The sequence below is a fragment of the Salvelinus fontinalis genome, chromosome 30, assembly GCF_029448725.1.
Source record: "Salvelinus fontinalis isolate EN_2023a chromosome 30, ASM2944872v1, whole genome shotgun sequence".
NCBI lineage: Eukaryota > Metazoa > Chordata > Actinopteri > Salmoniformes > Salmonidae > Salvelinus > Salvelinus fontinalis.
In genome coordinates this window covers 33,871,612-33,892,945 of record NC_074694.1, presented here as the reverse complement: position 1 = coordinate 33,892,945, position 21,334 = coordinate 33,871,612, and the positions used below count along the sequence as shown (strand labels likewise).

Sequence of the window (21,334 nt, the reverse complement as noted above, 5' to 3'; positions counted from 1 at the left end):
GATTAAATCACCCCCCCCATCAATCTACATAAATTATAATACCACATAATGAAAAAGCAAAAACTTAGAAATTGTAAAAAATTAAAAATATAATTCAGACCCTTTACTTTGTTGAAGCACCATTTGCACTGATTACAGAATCAAGTCTTCTTGGGTATGACGCTACAAGCTTGGCACAGCTGTATTTGGGGAGTTTCTCACATTCTTCTCTGCAGATCCTCCAAGCTCTCTCAGATTGGATGGGGAGCGTCGCTGCACAGCTATTTTCAGGTCTCTTCAGGGATGTTCGCTCTGGCTGGGCCAATCAAGGCGGGCTCTGGCTGGGCCAATCAAGGACATTCAGAGACTTGTCCCGAAGCCACTCCTGCGTTGTCTTGGCTGTGTGCTTAGGGTTGCTGTCCTGTTGGAAGTTGAACCTTTGCCCCAGTGTGAGGTCCTGAGCGCTCAGGAGCAGATTTTCGTCAAGGATCTCTCTGTACTTGGCTCCATTCATCTTTTACCCTGTCCTGACTAGTCTACCAGTCTCTGCCACTGAAAATCACCCCAAAAGCATGATGATGCCACCACCATGCTTCCCTGTAGAGATGGTGCCAGGTTTCCTCCAGATGTGACGCTTGGCAATCAGCAAAAGAGAGAATCTTGTTTCTCATTGTCTGAGAGTCCTTTACAGTAGGTGCCTTTTGGCAAACTCCAAGCGGGCTGTTATGTGCCTTTTACTGAGGAGTGGCTTCCGTCTGGCCACTCTACCATAAAGGCCTGATTGTGGGAGTGCTGGAGAGATAGTTGTCCTTCTGGAAGTTTCTCCCATCTCCACAGAGGAACTCTGGTGCTCTGTCAGAGTGACTATCAGGTTCTTGGTCACCTCCCTGACCAAGGCCCTTCTCTCCCGATTGCTCAGTTTGGCCGGGCAGCCAGCTCTAGGAGGATTCTTGGTGGTTCCAAACTTCTTCCATTTAAGAATGATGGAGGCCACTGTGTTCTTGGGGACCTTCAATGCTGCAGACATTTTTTGGTACCCTTCCCTAGATCTGTGCCTCGATACAATCCTGTCTCAGAGCTCTACTGACAATTCCTTCGACCTCATGGTTTGTTTTTTGCTCTGACATGCACTGTCAACTGTGGGACCTTATATAGACAGGCGTGTGCCTTTCCAAATCATGTCCAATCAATTGAATTTACCACAGGTGGACTCCAATCAAGTTGTAGAAACATCTCAAGGATGATCAATGGAAACAGGATGTACCTGAGCTGAATTTTGAATATCATAGCAAAGGGTCTGAATACTTATGTAAATAAGGATAGTTCTGTTTTTTCACTTTGTCATTATGGAGGATTGTGTGTAGATTGATGAGGAAAAAAATGTGTGTATTTAATACATTTTAGAAGAAAAATGTCTGAATACTTTCCGAATGCACTGTATATCAGTGTTCATAGCGTGGCTTTAATAGAGATAGAATCGACCCTCACAGCCCGTTGTTTACGTGTGTGTGTTTGTGTGTGTCTATAACTGTGTAGGTGTGTTTAGGTGTTATAACAGCGATAGGATTGACCACACATTATTTACCTCCTCTGGGTGTGGAAAATGTCTCCTTGAGAGTTTGCGAGTGTTTGTGAGTGTGCTCACTTGAATAGTGTACAGTATTATTGGATAGAGCTAACAGATTCTCTCCCCCCCCCCCCCCCCCCCCGCCTCCCTCTCCTTCTCACCCCACTCCTCCCCCCTTTAGGCTGAGGGTTCCACGTTTCTCCAGATGGGCGCCTCCCTGGAGCAGCAGATCGTCTGCATGTTCAAGGTACAGGAATAGAATCATCTAAAGTTCATGTTCACTTATAGAGCCCCCTTTCAGCCAATCAGAATTTAGTATTCAGGAAAGCTGTGGTCTGAAATGTAATGTCAATATATCTTTTTACATTTATGGGTCGTTCCACAAGTACGTTTTGCATTCCTTTGATATTTTAAGTAGAAATTGTGCATCAATATTGCATTTTAAAAGCCTGTTATATTATATGAAGTGCCCTTCAGATTATTAGTATGAATAAAGACTTGCTAAAGCAGGGTTTCCCAAACTTGGTCCTAGGGCCCCCCTGGGCGCACGTTTTGTTTTTTTCCCTAGGACTACACAGCTGATTCAAATAATCAACTCATCAAGCTTGGATTATTTGAATCAGCTGTGTAGTGCTAAGACAAAAAAAAGATATGTGCAACCAGGCTGGGCCCCAGGACCGAGTTTGAGAAACCCTGCGCTAAAGTGCCACAATTCAGCATTTTGACATGTTTCTTGTCATGTTTTTGCCGAATTCTATTAAGATTTCAACCCACTTATCCAAGTTTTTATTTTAAAGCTTTGACAAAGTTATTTCTGAAGATTATTATGTATTTATGTTATTAGTGATCAATTAACATCTGTCCCTCATTTCAAGGTCAGATCTTTTATGTGAACTGAACTCTCGTTTCAATATGGTGAAACTATTCCTTTTTTAATTATTATTTCAAAAGAAACATTGTACATATAAAAGTAAAATCATAGAGTGAAAGCAGGTGAACTGGATCTACTCTTTTTGGCCTTTTTCTGGTGTTTTGTGGTGGAAAACTGAGCGCATCCAGCACAACACGTCAACTCTGTGACCCATAGATAGATAGGCTAGAGATGTTTGAACAATGTCATTTTTTTGTGAAGCTTGCATTCAATTTCAACTCCCTGTTGCACACAACAAGCCTCTATTCCCCATGTCACAAGTGGATTTATCGCTGATTTAAGATCAAAAACATCAATCCTGTCACGGTCAACCCTGTTACTTTATTTTGCACTTTATCGGCACTTACTTTTGTTAGACTTCAGTGCAGCCTTTGACATTATCGATCATAGTCTGCTGCTGGCAAAACTTATGTGTTATGGCTTTACACCCCCTGCTATATTGTGGATAAAGAGTTACCTGTCTAACAGAACACAGAGGGTGTTCTTTAATGGAAGCCTCTCCAACATAATCCAGGTAGAATCAGGAATTCCCCAGGGTAGCTGTTTAGGCCCTTTACCTTTTTCAATCTTTACTAATGACATGCCACTGGCTTTGAGTAAAGCCAGTATGTCTATGTATGATGATGACTCAACACTATACATGTCAGCTACTACAGTGACTGAAATGACTGCAACACTTAACAAAGAGTTGCAGTTAATTTCAGAGTGGGTGGCAAGGAATAAGTTAGTCTTAAATATTTCTAAAACTTAAAGCATTGTATTTGGGACAACTTATTCACTAAACCCTAAACCTCAACTAAATATTGTAATACATAATGTGGAAATTGAGCAAGTTGAGGTGATTAAACTGCTTGGAGTTACCCTGGATTGCAAACTGTCATGGTCAAAACATATTGATACACCAGCACTGTCAGCACGGCTGGCCCTTGGATGTACACAGAGAGCTAATATGAATAATATGCATGTCAATCTCTCCTGGCTCAAAGTAGAGGAGAGATTGACTACCTGTTGAATGCACTGAGCTGTCTGTTTGAACTACACCCATGCATACCACACAAGAGATGCCACAAGAAGTCTCTTCAAAGTCCAGAACAGACTATGGAAGGCACACAGTACTAAATAGAGCCATGACTACATGGAACTCCATTCCACATCAAGTAACTGACACAAGCAGTAAAATTAGATTTAAAAAACAGATTAAAAAAACACCTTATGGAACAGCGGGGACTGTGGAGCAACACAAACATCGTCACAGACACATGCATACACACACACACGATAGCATACGCACTACTGGATGTACACACACGTACACATGGATTTTGTACTGTATATATGTGGTAGTGGTGGAGTAGGGGCCTGAGGGCACACAGTCTGTGAATGTATTGTAATGTTTTTAAAATTGTATAAACTGCCTTAATTTTGCTGGACCCCGGGACCCAGCTAATGTGGATCCATAATAAATACAAAATACTAAAATATGTTTTTTATTTAACTTCTTGATGTGGAAAAACTTGTTTTTTTCAAATAAATTTGAACATGTGCTCTTTATGAAAATCATTATTAGGTGAAATAAAAAGTTATTTTGGACCAAATAAAACTAGCCAAGATGTACTCTATTATTGGAACGACCCTTACATATAATATGTTCTATCATGTCTATATTCTAGTTGATGGAGGAGTATGACTGGGGAGACTTTGTAGTAATCACCAGCATGTGGCCGGGATACGAGACGTTTGTAGACTATGTCCGATCCTACACGGACACTTCCTACTTCCTGTGGAGGCTACAAGATATCCTGTCTCTGGAGATGTCTGTCGGAACCAGTGACGTCCGAGCCAAACGCATGTTACAGCAGGTAGGAGAGAATTTTAAAAACTATTTCCAACGAGTGAGAGAGAGAGAGGGAGAGAGAGGGAGAGAGAGAGAGAGAAGGTTTGGGCTTGTTAATAGGCAATAGTTATAGTATGTTATGTCTCCATAAAGGTGTACCTAGGAAGAGGACCAGTGCCTGTTATTAGGGTTGAACCTGGATGTGGACATGAAGTTAGGGTTAGGGTTGAAGCTAGGGTAACGCTTGAACCGGGATGTGGACATGAAGTTAGGGTTAGGGTTGAAGCTAGGGTAACGCTTGAACCGGGATGTGGACATGAAGTTAGGGTTAGGGTTGAAGCTAGGGTAACGCTTGAACCGGGATGTGGACATGAAGTTAGGGTTAGGGTTGAAGATCGGTTAACGCGTAAACCAGGATGTAGACATGAAGCTAGGGTTAGGGTTGAAGCTAGGGTAACGCTTGAACCGGGATGTAGACATGAAGCTAGGGTTAGGGTTGAACCTGGATGTGGACATGAAGCTAGAATTAGGGCTGTGGTTGAAACTAGGGTTAGGATTGAACCTGGATGTGGACATGAAGCTAGAATTAGGGTTAAGGTTACGGTTGAGGCCAGGGTTAGGATTGAACCTGGATGTGGACATGAAGCTAGAATTAGGGTTAAGGTTACGGTTGAGGCCAGGGTTAGGATGGAACCTGGATGTGGACATGAAGCTAGAATTAGGTTTAAGGTTACGGTTGAGGCCAGGGTTAGGATTGAACATGGATGTGGACATGAAGCTAGAATTAGGGTTAAGGTTACGGTTGAGGCCAGGGTTAGGATTGAACCTGGATGTGGATATGAAGCTAGGTTTAGGGCTGTGGTTGAAACTAGGGTTAGGGTTGGACAGGGATGTGGACATGAAGCTGGAATTAGGGTTAAGGTTACGGTTAGGTTTAGAGGTTAATGTTAGATATTACTTACAGTGTTATATCTGTCTGTTCTTCTAGATTGATTCCCAGGTGCTCCTGGCCTACTGTTCCTATGAAGAGGCCCAGTACCTGTTCCAGGTAGCAGGGGAGGTAGGTCTACTGGGGCCTGGGTACATCTGGATCCTCCCCTCCCTCGCATTGGGCAACACCGAGAGCCCTCCACCTATGAGCTTCCCTGTAGGACTGATTGGCGTCATCACTGACCACTGGAGGAAGAGCCTGAGGCAACGTGTCAGAGAGGGAGTGGCCATAGTGGCTAAAGGGGCGGATAGTTTCAGAAGGCATCAAGGGTTCCTTCCAGAGGGACACAGCGACTGCAACACACCAGTTACACATATCAACAACAACACACTGTTCAGGTGAGTGTCTGAGGCCACACACCCTCTCGTCCTGTGTGTGTTTTTGTAAGTATACACATATTAAACAGGTGTGTGTGTGTGTGTGTGTGTGTGTGTGTGTGTGTGTGTGTGTGTGTGTGTGTGTGTGTGTGTGTGTGTGAGTGTGTGTGTGTGTGTGCTGAAAACTGAATCTGTGTGTATGTGTGTGTTGCAGACACATGCTAAACGTGACATGGGAGCGTAAGGACCTGACGTTCAACAGTGATGGCTACCTGACCAACCCCTCCATGGCCATCGTCGCACTGGACAGAGACAGACTTTGGGACAAGGTACTGAATTACTTGTGTGTATGTGTGTGTGTGTCTGGACCGTGAAACAACCAACCCAGCACTACCTTATTCATCTGGTTACATCTACAAGTAGTGTATCTCCCCTGGTGGTGTATTCAGTTGCACAGCTGTGTCCAAGGGTACACACACACACACACACACACACACACACACACACACACACACACACACACACACACACACACACACACACACACACACACACACACACACACACACACACACACACACACACACACAGGGTTAGGTAGGTTACTTTCTAAATGTAATCCGTTACAGTTACTAGTTACCTGTCCGGAATTGTAATCAGTAACATAACTTTTGGATTAACAAACTCAGTAACGTAATCTGATTACATTCAGTTACTTTTAGATTACTTTCCCCTTAAGAGGCATAAGAAGAAGACAAAAATGTATGTTACAAATTGAACCACATCCATTGCAGGATAAATCAATGTTAAAGTTTACATAGCTGGCCATATATGGATGTTACATTTTACTTTATGGGTTGGTTATGTAGGCTTCTTCTAACCCATCGCTTTCTACTACATATAATAATACTATTAAATTATATCTTTACATTCAAAACCGGGTTCCCGAGTAGCGCAGTGGTCTAAGGCACTGCATCCCAATGCTAGAGGCGTCACTGCAGACCCTGGTTAGATTCTGGAGTGTATCACAACCGGCCGTGATTGGGAGTCCCATAGGGTTCAGAAAATCTAGAACTAAGAACAGATATAGCCCTTGGTTCACCCCAGACTTGACTGCCCTTGACCAGCACAAAAACATCCTGTGGCGTTCTGCATTAGCATCGAATAGCCCCTACGATATGCAACTTTTCAGGGATGTCCGGAACCAATATACCCAGTCAGTCAGAAAAGCTAAGGTTAGCTTTTTCAAACAGAAATTTGCTTCCTGTAGCACTAATTCCCAAAAGTTTTGGGACACTGTAAAGTCCAGAGCACCTCCTCTCAGCTGCCCACTGCACTGAGGATAGGAAACACTGTCGCCACCGATAAATCTACGATAATCGATAGATTCAATAAGCTTTTTTCCACGGCTGGCCATGCTTTCCACCTGGCTACCCCTACCCCGGCCAACATCTCAGCACCCCCTGCAGCAACTTGCCCAACACCCCCCGCTTCTCCTTCACCCAAATACAGACAGCTGATGTTCTGAAAGAACTGCAAAATCTGGATCCCTACAAATCAGCTGGGCAAGACAATCTGGACCCTCTCTAAAATGATCTGCTGAAATTGTTGCAACACCTATTACTAGTTTATTCAACCTCTTTTTCGTATTGTCTGAGATCCCCAAAGATTGGAAAGCTGCCGTGGTCATCCCCCTCTTCAAAGGGGGAGACACTCTAGACTCAAACTGTTATAGACCTATATCCATCCTGCCCTGCCCTTCTAAAATCTTTGAAGCCAAGTTAATAAACAGATCACCGACCATTTCGAATCCCACCGTACCTTCTGCGCTATGCAATCTGGTTTCCGAGCTGGTCATGGGTGCACCTCAGCCACGCTCAAGGTCCTAAACAATATCATAACCGCCATTGATAAAAGACAGTACTGTGCAGCCGTCTCCATCGACCTGGCCAAGGCTTTCGACTCTGTCAATCACCGCATTCTCATCGACAGACTCAATAGCCTTGGCCTCTCAAATGACTGCCTCGCCTGGTTGACCAACTACTTCTCAGTTTGAGTTCAGTGTGTCAAATCGGAGGGCTTGTTGTCCGGACTTCTGGCAGTCTCTATGAGGTGACACAGGGTTCAATTCTCGGGATGACTATTTTCTCTCTATATATCAATGATGTCGCTCTTGCCGCTCTTCTCTGATAAACCTTTACGCAGACGACACCATTCTGTAAACATCTGGCCCTTCTTCGGACACTGTACTGACAAACCTCCAAACGAGCTTCAACGCCATACAACACTCCTTCCGTGGCCTCCAACTGCTTTTAAATGCTAGTAAAACTAAGTGCATGCTCTTCAACCAATTGCTGCCCGCACCCTCCCGCCCGACTAGTATCACTACTCTGGATGGTTCTGACTTAGAATATGTGGACAACTACAAATACCTAGATGTCTGGTTAGACTCTAAACTCTCCTTCCAGACTCACATTAAGCATCTCCAATCCAAAATTAAATCTAGAATCGGCATTCTATTTCGCAACAAAGCATCCTTCGTTCATGCTGCTAAACATACCTTCGTAAAACGGACTATCCTACCAATCCTTGACTTCGGCGATGTCATTTACAAAACAGCCCCCAAAACTCTACTCAGCAAACGGGATGTAGTCTATCACAGTGCCATCCGTTTTATCACCAAAGCCCCATATTTTACCCACCACTGCGACCTGTATGCTCTCTTTGGCTGGCCCTCACTACATATTCGTCGTCAGACCCACTGGCTCCAGGTCATCTATAATTCTTTGCTAGGTAAAGCCCCGCCTTCTCAGCTCACTAGTCACCATAGCTACACCCACCAGTAGCACGCGCTCCAGCAGGTATATTGCACTGGTCATCCCCAAAGCCAACACTTCCTTATGCCTCCTTTCCTTCCAGTTCTCTGCTGCCAATGCCTGGAACGAAATGCAAAAATTACTGAAGCTGGAGTCTTATATCTCCCTCTCTAACTTTAAGCATCAGCTGTCAGAGCAGCTTACTGATCACTGTACCTGTACACAGCCAATCTGTAAATAGCACACCCAACTATCTCATCCCCATATTATTACTTACCCTCTTGCTATTTTGCACCCCAGTATCTCTACTTGCATATCACCAGCTGCTTTTTACCAATTGTAATTATTTTGCCTCTATGGCCTATTTATTGCTTACCTCCCTAATCTTCTACAGTTGCACACACTGTACATAGACTTTTCTATTTTTTGTTTTTGTGTGTAACTCTGTGTTTTTGTTTTTGTCGCACTGCTTTGCTTTATCTTGGCCAGGTCGCAGTTGTAAATGAGAACTTGTTCTCAACTGGCCGACCTGGTTAAATAAAGGTGAAATAAAAAATTAAAGGGTGGAGCACAATTAGCCTAGACTCATCCGGGTAAGGGGAGGCCGTGGTAGGTAGTCATTGTAAATAAGATTTTGTTCTTAACTGACTTGCCTGGTTAAATAAAGGTTCCATTTTTTTAATTTTATTTTTAAGTCCATCAGAATTCCAGTCATTCCAATTAATGTTATACCTCTTGATCTTCAAGAATAGAATTTGGAAATATGGAAGGATAGATTAGCCAAATTGTTTTACCTGAGTATAACCCCAAAACTAAGGACTTATTAGCAATCCCTAAACTGATGTTTATGATTTGGTTGTCATGGAGGACTGATCGGGCTCATTGATTCAAGTTGAAAAATAAATGCTGTGCTCATGGAATGGCATGCTTTGAGCACTATTAAAAAGTGCTATTTACATGTGAAAAATTAATGCCATATGCTGCATTTGCTATAGGCCTATTCTTAAACTGTTTGTTGGTGACACTTTGATATCTTGATAATCCACAGATGAAACAATATCAAAATGGGCACCCCGCCACTTTTTTTGTAAAGCTGAGGGATGCTCTGTCTCAGATTAATAGACAGAGCTATGGATGCAATAACTGACCGTCCATGATATCAGAATGATTGTTTTAGCCATGTTATGAGGCTATACAGTGTTTGTTTACATTTACAATGTTTACAAACATTGGAGAAAAACAAGCTTATATTTTGGTTTCACATGGGGTGTGACAGTTGAACTAAACTCATGAGTCATTTATAAGTTATATTCTTCTATAATCAATAGATATATACAGTATATATAATTTATAAGTCCAAAAATGGATGTCGCAACTACAAATTGCCCCTTTAAGTCTATCAAAAGTTTGCGAGTTTCAGCAATAAAAGCCCCACTTTTATTCCATAGGCTGGGATCCGCACTGTGCAGCTGTTGCAAGAGTGCATTTTTCTCTGGCTGTCCACTGGTTTCAAAAACAATGATTGATAGGCTGCTTAAATTTCTTGACATCAATCATTATTGGGTTCAAATACACATTTAGATTTGTGAACAGCCTCCACAGTGTGATTCAACAGTGTGATTCACATCAATGTAGATGACACTATTAAGTGATCTGTATTGCCGTAGACTACACCACTGCTGTCCTCCTTACCTCCAAGCACTTATTTAAATTGGATAATCTTTGGATGCTGACAGCAGTCGTACTATTCGAAGACATGGCTTGGACTATAGACTAAAAAAGCCTATTCCTGCTCTTTCCCCGCGATCCAACAAACTAATTTGGTGTGTCATCATAGTGGTATCTGGCTTGTGGTCAGACTCACTCAGGTGGAACAAACTTAAACTTGTGCCTTTTTTCAATGCTGATTTGAATGTCATTGAGACAACAGTGTCAAAGATTTTTTTTCTCTCAAACATCCTTTCTGAATTTAAAAGTAATCCTCAAAGTAATCATCTAGTTTTTCCAAAAGTATCTGTAATCTGATTACAATATTTTTTCTGGTAACGTTATGGATTACAGTTACCGTTTTTTGTAATCCCTTACATGTTACGGATTGTAGCTAAACACCCCGACCCTGCACACACACACACACACACACACACACACACACACACACACACACACACACACACACACACACACACACACACACACACACACACACACACACACACACACACACACACACACACACACACACACACACACACACACACACACACACACACACACACATACATACATACATGCCAGGCAGTGACATTGATACAGTAGGCTTGCTGTGGCAGGGCAGGAATACATTTGTTCAATAGTAGGATTTGGTTCTTCTGTCCTTGCGTGGACCTAAAATCCCCACAAGGATAACAAAACAAGAGATATTCTCTCTTGTTGGGACATTTTCCACATCCCCATGAGGACAAAGGCTATTTTAAGATTAGGGGTAAGAGTTAGGGTGACAATTAAGGTTAGAATTAGGGTTAGGGTAAGGTGTTAGTGGTTAGGTTTAGGGTTAGGAATTAGATGTAGGGTTTGGCTTTGGTTTATGGGTTAAGGTTAGTTAGGTTTATTGTTAGGGGTTAGGGAAAATAGGATTTGAATAGAAAAACACTTTAGGTCCCTACAAGTATAGAGGAACATAACATTGTGTGGTTGTGTGTGCGTGTGTGTGTGTGTGTGTGTGGGTCGTGACTGTGCAGTCTGAAAACTCAAACACAAACAAAAAGTCCGGCAGCTGAGGTTTTTGCAATGCTCCGGAATTCCAACAAAACACACAGTCATTCACAACCCCTGCGTCTATTTCTTCCCTTTAACCTTCTCACTCTCTCTGTAACACTCTCTCACTCTTTCCCTAAAACCTCTCTCCCCTTCCTTCCCTCCAGTGTCATGTAGCTCATTCGTTAGTGAAAAAGTGTCATTGTGCACTTACTTGTGGGTTTGTGCATGTGACATGCCCTTTTCATCCCTTCTCTCTCTTTTTGACACACTGACAGCACTACACATCTCATTTTTTTTTTAAACTAAGTCAGGGGGAACCGTCTCTCTATCTTCCTCACTGCTTTCCTCCTAGAGAGGGAGGGAGGAGTGATTGATTTCAGTAACTGCCTGAGAAAGGTTCCAAGCAGTTAAAACAGCACTGAAATTCATAGAGTCAGACTCAATAGTGTGGGTTATTTACATGCTAATGTGGCTTTAAATAGTGTTGTAGCTATTTACAAGTTTCATCTATAATAAATGACATCATCAATACACATGTAGCCACGTGTGCATAAAAAAATATCAAAATAAAAACGAAGTACAGTGGATAAAAGGACAATTGGGTACATAAAAAGAAACGTCTCCGTTGGAGGACAAGATGGCAGGCTTTGGTGCAGGCCTTTACAGTGCAAGCATTTACCTTTGACTTATTCCACATTTTGTTGTTTGTTACAACCTGAATTCAAAATAGATCAAATATATATATATTTTCTCACCAACCTACACACAATACCCCATAATGACAAAGTGAAAACATGTTTTTAGAAATTTTTGCTGATTTATTGAAAATGAAATACAGCAATACAGTCAGCTCCAAAAGTATTAGGACAGTGACACTGTTTTGGTTTTGGCTCTCTATTGCACCACTTTGGATATGAAATTATACAATGACTTTGATTTGAGGCTATTTTCATCCATAGTTGGAGATTGTACAATTGTGACAAATGTACTTATACTGTACTTATACTGTACGTGTATTAAAGTAGTCGAAAGTATAGTATTTGGTCCCATATTCCTAGCATTTGCTGTTTGTTTGGTAGTGTTTCAGATTATTTTGTCCCCAATAGAGATGAAGGGAAACAATGTATTGTGTCATTTTGGAAGAACTTTTATTGTAAATAAGAATATAATATTTTTCTAAACACTTCTACATTAATCTGGAATCTACCATGATTACGGATAATCCTGTGTCACACTGTGAACTGTTTCACCTGTCCTTGGGATTGTCTCCAACCCCCTCCAGGTGTCGCCCATCTTCCCCATTATCCCCTGTGTATTTATACCTGTGTTCTGTGTTTGTCCGTTGCCAGTTCGTCTTTGTCAGTTCAACCAGCATTTTTGTTCTCAGCTCCTGCTTTTCCTCAGTCTCTCTTTTTCTCGCCCTCCTGGTTTTGACCCTTGCCTGTACTGACTCTGAGCCATGCTGCCTGACCACTCTGCCTGCCCCTGACCCTGAGCCTGCCTGCCGAACTGTACCTTTGCCCCACCTCTGGATTGTTGACCTCTGCCTACCCTGAGCCTGCCTGCCGAACTGTACCTTTGCCCCACCTCTGGATTGTTGACCTCTGCCTACCCTGAGCCTGCCTGGCGTCCGGTACCGTTGCCCCACCTCTGGTTTTCTGACCCCTGCCTGCCTTGACCTGTCTATTGCCTGCCCCTGTTAGAATATTAAACATTGTCAATTCTGTGTGTCTGCATCTGGGTCTCACCTTAAATCCTGATAATCCTGAATGAATCGTGAATAATGATGAGTCAGAAAGTTACAGAGGCATAAATATCATACCCCCCCCCAAAATGCTATCCTCTCCTGTTATTATAATGGTGAGAGGTATGATATTGGTATAATGGTATGATATTTGTGCATCTGTAACTTTCTCACTTATCGTTATTCACTAAAATATATCACTGTCCCAATACTTGTGGAGCTCACTCTATTCCATTTACATAAGTATTCACACATCTGAGTCAATACATGTTAGAATCACCTTTGGCAGCTTCACTGACAGTTTCATACTCTCCCTGACCGAATCTGTAATACCTACATGTTTCAAGCAGACAACCGTAGTCCCTGTGCCCAAGAAAGCGAAAGTAACCTGCCTAAATTACTATTGCCTGTGGCACTCACGTCAGTAGCCATGAAGTGCTTTGAAAAGCTGGTCATGGCTCACATCAACAGCATCAACCGGAAACCCTAGACCCACTCCAGTTCGCATACCGCCCCAACAGATCCACTGGTGACGCAATCTCAATCACACTCCAAACTGCCCTTTCCCACCTGGACAAAAGGAACACCTATGTGAGAATGCTGTTCATTGACTACAGCTCAGCGTTTTACTCTATAGTGCACACAAAGCTATCACTAAGCTAAGGACCCTGGGACTAAACACCTCCCTCTGCAACTGGATCCTGGACTTCCTGACGGGCCGCCCCCAGGTGGTAAGAGTAGGTAACAACGCATCTTCCACGCCGATCCTCAACGCGGCTGCATCTCAGGGGTGCGTGCTTAGTCCCCTCCTGTACTCACTGTTCACCCACGACTGCGTGGCCAAGCACGACATCCAGCACCATCATTAAGTTGGCCGATGACACAACAGTGATAGGCTTGAACACCGACGAGACAGCCTATTGGTAGGAGGTCAGAGACCTGGCAGTGTGATGCCAGGACAACAACCTCTCCCTCATCGTGAGCAAGACAAAGGATGCTGATCATGGACTACAGGAAAAGGAGGGCCATTCACATCAACGAGGCTGCAGTGGAGCGGGTCGAGAGTTTCAAGCTCCTTGGTATCCACATCTCCAACAAACTATCTGTCACGTTCTGACCATAGTTCTTTTGTATTTTCTTTGTTTTAGTGTGGTCAGGGCGTGAGTTGGGTGGGTAATCTATGTTTTCTATTTCTGTGTTGGTTTTCTGTGTTTGGCCTGATATGGTTCTCAATCAGAGGCAGCTGTCAATCGTTGTCCCTGATTGGGAACCATATTTAGGTAACCTGTTTTCTGTTGGGTTTTGTGGGTGGTGGTTTTCAGTCTTTGTGTGTCTGCACCAGATAGAACTGTTTCGGTTTTCACTTTGTTGTTTTTGTATTTTGAGTTGTTCACTTCCATTAAATAAGATGAACAATTACCACGCTGCACATTGGTCCTCTGAACCTTCAAACCTCTTCTCCTCAGACGAGAAGGAAGACGACAGCCGTTACACTATCATGGTACAAACACACCAAGAAAGTTGTGTAGAGGGCACGACAACACATTTTCCCCCTCAGGAGACTGAAAAGATTTGGCGTGGGTCCCCAGATCCTCAAAAAGTTATACAGCTGCACCATCGAGAGCATCCTGACCGGTTGCATCACTGCCTGGTATGGCAACTGTTTGGCATCCGACCGAAAAGTGAAACTGCACGGGAACCGGTACCAGAGCGCAAAGTCTAGGTATGGCTTGCTCCTTTTTAAGCAAGACATAAGACTGCTGAAAAATTAATCAAATGGCCACCCGGACTATTTACATTGACCCCCCCCCCCCCCCCCCTTTGTTTGTACACTGCTGCTACTTGCTGTTTATTATGTATGCATAGTCCCTTTACCCCTACCTACATGTACAAATTACCCCAAATAACCTGTATCTCCACACATTGATCCTGTACCAGTACCCCCTGTGTATAGCCACGTTATTGTATTGTGTTACTTTTTATTTTAAATATTTTCTTAACTCTATTTCTTGAACTGCATTGTTGGTTAAGGGTTTGTAAGTAAACATTTCACAGTCAGGTCTACACCTGCTGAATTGACAATTAACATTTGATTTATTATTATAAACCTTTATTTAACTAGGCAAGTCAGTTAAGAACAAATTCTTATTTTCAATGACGGCCTAGGAACAGTGGGTTAACTGCCTTGTTCAGGGGCAGAACGACAGATTTTTAGCTTGTCAGCTCGGGGATTCGATCTTGCAACCTTTCGGTTACTAGTCCAAAGCGCTAAACAATAGGCTACCTGCTACCTTTGATTAGAGCTGTGAGTCTTTCTGAGTAGGTCTAAGAGCCTTGCACACCTCGATTGTATAATATTTGCACATTATTATTTAAAAAATTATCCAAGTTGGTTGTTGATCATTGCAAGACTGACATTTTCAAGTCTTGCCATAGATTTTTAAGCCAGTGTAAGTCAAAACTGTAACTAGGCCACTCAGGAACATTCAATATCGTCTTGGTTAACAACTCCAGTGTATATTTGGTCTTGTGTTTTAGGTTATTGTGACAGATAAGGTCTCCAGAGAGAGAGGGTGTCACGATCGTGTTGACATGAATGAGCGGACCAAGGCGCAACATGATATGAATACATCTTCTTTAATTTATAACGACGAAGATGAACACGAAACACTTATTCAACACTAACGAAAACAACAAACGATCGTGAAACTTCAAACGCAAGTGCACACACAAACTACTTACGTCGACATATACATATACAATGACCCACAAACAGCTAAAGCCCATGGCAGCCTTAAATATGGTTCCCAATTAGAGACAACCGAAACCAGCTGTCTCTAATTGAGAACCCATTCAGGCAACCATAGACTTTCCTAGAAAACTACACACCCATAGACACAGCTAGATACATACACTCAACACAAACCCATACACTACCACCAACACCACCTCTACCATATAAATACCCCCAAACACACACATATCCCATGTCACACCCTGACCTAACTAAAATAATAAATAAAACAAATAATACTAAGGCCAGGGCGTGACATAACCCCCCCCTTAAGGTGCGAACTCCGGGCGCACCAGCACATAGTCTAGGGGAGGGTCTGGGTGGGCTTCCTTCCACGGCGGCGGCTCCGGCACTGGTCGTGGTCCCCACCCCACCATAGTCATAAGGGGCAGCACCGGGATAAGGGGCAGCACCAGGATAAGGGGCAGCACCAGGATAAGGGGCAGCACCAGGATAAGGGGCAGCACCAGGATAAGGGGCAGCACCAGGATAAGGGGCAGCACCAGGATAATGGGCAGATCCTGGCTGGATGACGGCTCCGGCGGATCCTGATTGGACGGCTCATGGCTGGCTGACAGATCTGGCTGCTCATGGCTAGCTGACGGATCCGGCTTCTCATGGCTGGCAGACGGATCTGGACGCTCATGGCTGGCTGACGGATCTGGACGCTCATGGCTGGCTGACGGATTTGGACGCTCATAGCTGGCTGACGGCTCTGGCAGATCCTGTCTGGTTGGCGGCTCTGGCAGATCCTGTCTGGTTGGCGGCTCTGGCAGATCCTGTCTGGTTGGCGGCTCTGGCAGATCCTGTCTGGTTGGCGGCTCTGGCAGATCCTGTCTGGTTGGCGGCTCTGGCAGATCCTGTCTGGTTGGCGGCTCTGGCAGATCCTGTCTGGTTGGCGGCTCTGGCAGATCCTGACTGACGAATGGCTCTAGCGGCTCCTGACTGACTAATGGCTCTGACGGCTCGGGACAGACGGGCAGCTCTAATGGCTCTGGACAGACGGATGGCTCAGACGGCACTGGGCAGGCGGATGGCTCAGATGGCGCTGGGGAGACGGATGGCTCAGACGGCGCTGGGGAGATGGATGGCTCAGACGGCGCTGGGGAGACGGATGGCTCAGACGGCGCTGGGGAGACGGATGGCTCAGACGGCGCTGGGTAGACGGATGGCTCTGGCCGGATGAGGCGCACTGTAGGCCTGGTGCGTGGTGCCGGAACTGGAGGCACCGGGCTAAAGGCACGCACTTTCAGGCTAGTGCGGGGAGAAGGAACAGGGCATACTGGACCCTGGGGATGCACATTAGGCCTAGTGCGTGGGGCCGGAACTGGTGGTACCGGACTGGGGACACGCATCTCAGGGCTAGTGCGGGGAGCAGCAACAGGGCATACTGGACCCTGGGGACGCCCATTAGGCCTAGTGCGTGGGGCCGGAACTGGTGGTACCGGACTGGGGACACGCATCTCAGGGCTAGTGCGGGGAGCAGCAACAGGATGCACAGGACTCTGGAGACGCACAGGAGGCTTAGTGCGTGGTGCCGGAATTGGTGGTACCGGGCTGGAGACACGCACCATAGGACGAGTGCGTGGAGGAGGAACAGGGCTCTGGAGACACACTGGAAGCCTGTTACGTGGTGTAGGCACTGGTGGAACTGAACTGGGGCGGGGAGGTGGCGCCGGAAATACCGGACCGTGCAGGCGTATTGGCTCCCTTGAGCATTGAGCCTGACCAACCTTACCTGGTTGAATGCTCCCCGTTGCCCGACCAGTGCGGGGAGGTGGAATAACCCGCACCGGGCTATGTAGGCGAACCGGGGACACCATGCGTAAGGCTGGTGCCATGTAAACCGGCCCGAGGAGACGCACTGGTGGCCAGATATGTAGGGCCGGCTTCATGACATCCGGCTCAATACTCAATCTAGCCCTGCCAGTGCGGGGAGGTGGAATAACCCGCACCGGGCTATGCACACGTACAGGAGACACCGTGCGCTCTACTGCGTAACACGGTGTCTGCCCGTACTCTCTCTCTCCACGGTAATTACAGGGAGTAGGCGCAGGTTTCCTACCTGACTTCGCCACTCTCCCTTTAAGCCTCCCCCCAAGAAATTTTTGGGGTTTTCCCACAGGCTTCCTACCGCTTCGTCGTGCTGCCTCCATTCGCCGGTATCCCTCCTCGCACTGCGCCAGAGAATCCCAGGCGGGCTCCGGCACTCTCCCTGGGTTGATCGCCCACCTGTCGATCTCCTCCCACGTAGTGTAGCCCAGATCCTTTTCCTGCCTCCGAGCTAGCTCCTCATATCGCCGCCTCTCTGCTTTCGCTGCCTCCAGCTCAGCTTTGGGGCGGTTATATTCTCCTGGTACCTCCCGGTCTAAAATTTCCTCCCATGTCCATGAATCCTTGCATTGCTCCTGTTGCCGCTGGTCATGTTGCTTGGTCGTAGATTGGTGGGTCATTCTGTCACGATCGTGTTGACATGAATGAGCGGACCAAGGCGCAACATGATATGAATACATCTTCTTTAATTTATAACGACGAAGATGAACACGAAACACTTATTCAACACTAACAAAAACAACAAACGATCGTGAAACTTCAAACGCAAGTGCACACACAAACTACTTACGTCGACATATACATATACAATGACCCACAAACAGCTAAAGCCCATGGCAGCCTTAAATATGGTTCCCAATTAGAGACAACCGAAACCAGCTGTCTCTAATTGAGAACCCATTCAGGCAACCATAGACTTTCCTAGAAAACTACACACCCATAGACACAGCTAGATACATACACTCAACACAAACCCATACACTACCACCAACACCACCTCTACCATATAAATACCCCCAAACACACACATACCCCATGTCACACCCTGACCTAACTAAAATAATAAATAAAACAAATAATACTAAGGCCAGGGCGTGACAGAGGGAGACACAGCTTGATGTGAGCTCTCACATTTTTCAACTTGTTTTTTTACAAAAGGATAGATTTGAAGTTAGATAAACTTGGATTTTCAGCAGGTACATACAGTTGAAGTCAGACGTTACATACACTTAGGTTGTAGTCATTAAAAGTCGTTTTTCAATCACTCCACAAATGTCTTGGTAACTTCACTAGGGTAGGGGGCAGCATTCGGAATTTTGGATGAAAAGCGTGCCCAAATGAAACTGCCTGCTACTCAGCCATAAAAGCTAGAATATGCATATAAATAGTATATTTGGATAGAAAACACTCAGAAGTTTCTAAAACTGTTTGAATGATGTCTGTGAGTATAACAGAACTCATATGTCAGGCAAAAACCTGAGAAAAGATCCAACCAGGAAGTGGGAAATCTGAGGTTTGTAGTTTTTCAAGTCATTTCCTATCAAATATACAGTGTCTATGGGGTCATATTGCACTCCCTAAGGCTTCCACTAGATGTCAACAGTCTTTAGAAACTTGTTTGAGGCTTCTACTGTAAAGGGCAGCTGAATGAGAGGGGAATGAGTCAGAGGTCTGCCAGCAATCACGAGCTGGTCATGCGCATTCACATGAGAGGTAGCTCCCGTTCCATTTGCTTTTTCTGAAGACAAAGGAATTCTCCGGTTGGAACATTATTGAAGATTTATGTTAAAAACATCCTAAAGATTGATTCTATACATCGTTTGACATGTTTCTACGAACTGTAACATGACTTTTCGTCTGAACTTTCACCTGGACTTGCCTGCGCCTCCTGAGTTTGGATTGTGTACTAAACTCGCAAACAAAAAGAGGTATTTGGATATAAATGATGGTATTTATCGAACAAATCAAACATTTATTGTGGAACTGGGATTCCTGGGAGTGCATTCTGATGAAGATCATCAAAGGTAAGTGAATATTTATTATGCTATTTCTGACTTCTGTTGACTCCACAACATGGCGCATATCTGTATGGCTTGTTTTTGCGTCTGAGCGCTGTACTCAGATTATTGCATGGTGTGATTTTTCTGTAAAGTTTTTTTGAAATCTGACACAGCGGTTGCATTAAGGAGAAGTGGATCTAAAATTCCATGCATGACAGTTGTATCTTTTAGCAATGTTTATAATGAGTATTTCTGTAAATTGATGTGGCTCTCTGCAAAATCACCGGATGTTTTGGAACTACTGAACATAACGCGCCAATGTAAACTGATATTTTTGGATATAAATATGAACTTTACCGAACAAAACATACATGTATTGTGTAAGTCCTATGAGTGTCATCTGATGAAGATCATCAAAGGTTAGTGATTCATTTTATCTCTCTTTCTGCTTTTTGTGACTCCTCTCTTTGGCTGGAAAAATGGTTGTGTTTTTCTGTGACTTGGCTCTGACCTAACATAATCGTTTGGTGTGCTTTCGTCGTAAAGCCTTTTTGAAATCGGACACTGTGGCTGGATTTACAACAAGTGTATCTTTAAATGGTGTAAAATACTTGTATGTTTGAGGAATTTTAACTATGGGATTTCTGTTGTTTTGAATTTGGCGCCCTGCAGTTTCACTGGCTGTTGACGAGGTGGGACGCTAGCGTCCCAAATACCTTAGTGAGGTTTTAACACACTATAGTTTTGGCAAGACGGTTAGGACATCTGCCTGTGAATGACACAAGTAATTTTCCCAACAATTGTTTAGAGACGGATTATTTCACTTATCATTCACTGTATCACAATTCCAGTGGGTCAGAAGATTACTTACACTAAGTTGACTGTGCCTTTAAACAGCTTGGGACATTCCAAAATGATGTCATGGCTTTAGAAGCTTCTGATAGGACTACCTTCAAACTAGGACTACCTTCAAACTCAGTGCCAAAGACTACCTTCAAACTCAGTGCCTCTTTGCTTGACATCATGAGAAAATTAAAAGAAATCAGCAAAGACCTCAGAAAAAAAACTGTAGACCTCCACAAGTCTGGTTCATCCTTGGGAGCAATTTCCAAACACCTGAAGGTACCATGTTCATCTGTACAAACAATAGTATGCAAGTATAAACACCATGGGATCACGCAGCTGTCATACCGCTCAGGAAGGAGACACGTTCACTCTCCTAGAGATGAACGTACTTTGGTGCGAAAAGTGCAAATCAATCCCAGAACAACAGCAAAGGACTTTGTGAAGATGCTGGAGGAAACAGTTACAAAAGTATCTATATCCACAGTAAATCGAGTCCTATATCGACATAACCTGAAAGGCCGCTCAGCAAGGAAGAAGCCACTGTTCCAAAACTGCCATAAAAGAAGCCAGACCACGGTTTGCAACTGCACATGGGGACAAAGATCGTACTTTTTGGAGAAATGTCCTCTGCTCTGATGAAACAAGAATAGAACTGTTTGGCCATAATGACCATCGTTATGTTTGGAGGAAAAAGGGGGATGCTTGCAAGCCGAAGAACACCATCCCAACCGTGAAGCACGGGGGTGGCAGCATCATGTTGCTTTGCTGCCCGTGGGACTGGTGCACTTCACAAAATAGATGGCATCGTGGAAAATAGATGGAAAATTGGATATATTGAAGTAACATCTCAAGACATCAGTCAGGAAGATAAAGCTTGGTCGCAAATGGGTCTTCCAAATGGACAATGACCCCAAGCATACTTCCA

General features: G+C 44.3%; 1 protein-coding gene across 1 annotated transcript in view; it reads left to right on the top strand.

Annotated features, from left to right (window-relative positions):
* The window catches only part of LOC129829065 (glutamate receptor ionotropic, NMDA 2C-like), a 110,211-nt gene that overhangs the window by 39,894 nt on the left and 48,983 nt on the right, over positions 1–21,334 (top strand). Inside the window, exons 5-8 of the mRNA XM_055890537.1 lie at positions 1,728–1,793; positions 4,148–4,336; positions 5,300–5,640; positions 5,834–5,948. Coding sequence (XP_055746512.1) covers positions 1,728–1,793; positions 4,148–4,336; positions 5,300–5,640; positions 5,834–5,948 — 711 coding nt within the window. The remainder of the gene's footprint in view (positions 1–1,727; positions 1,794–4,147; positions 4,337–5,299; positions 5,641–5,833; positions 5,949–21,334) is intronic.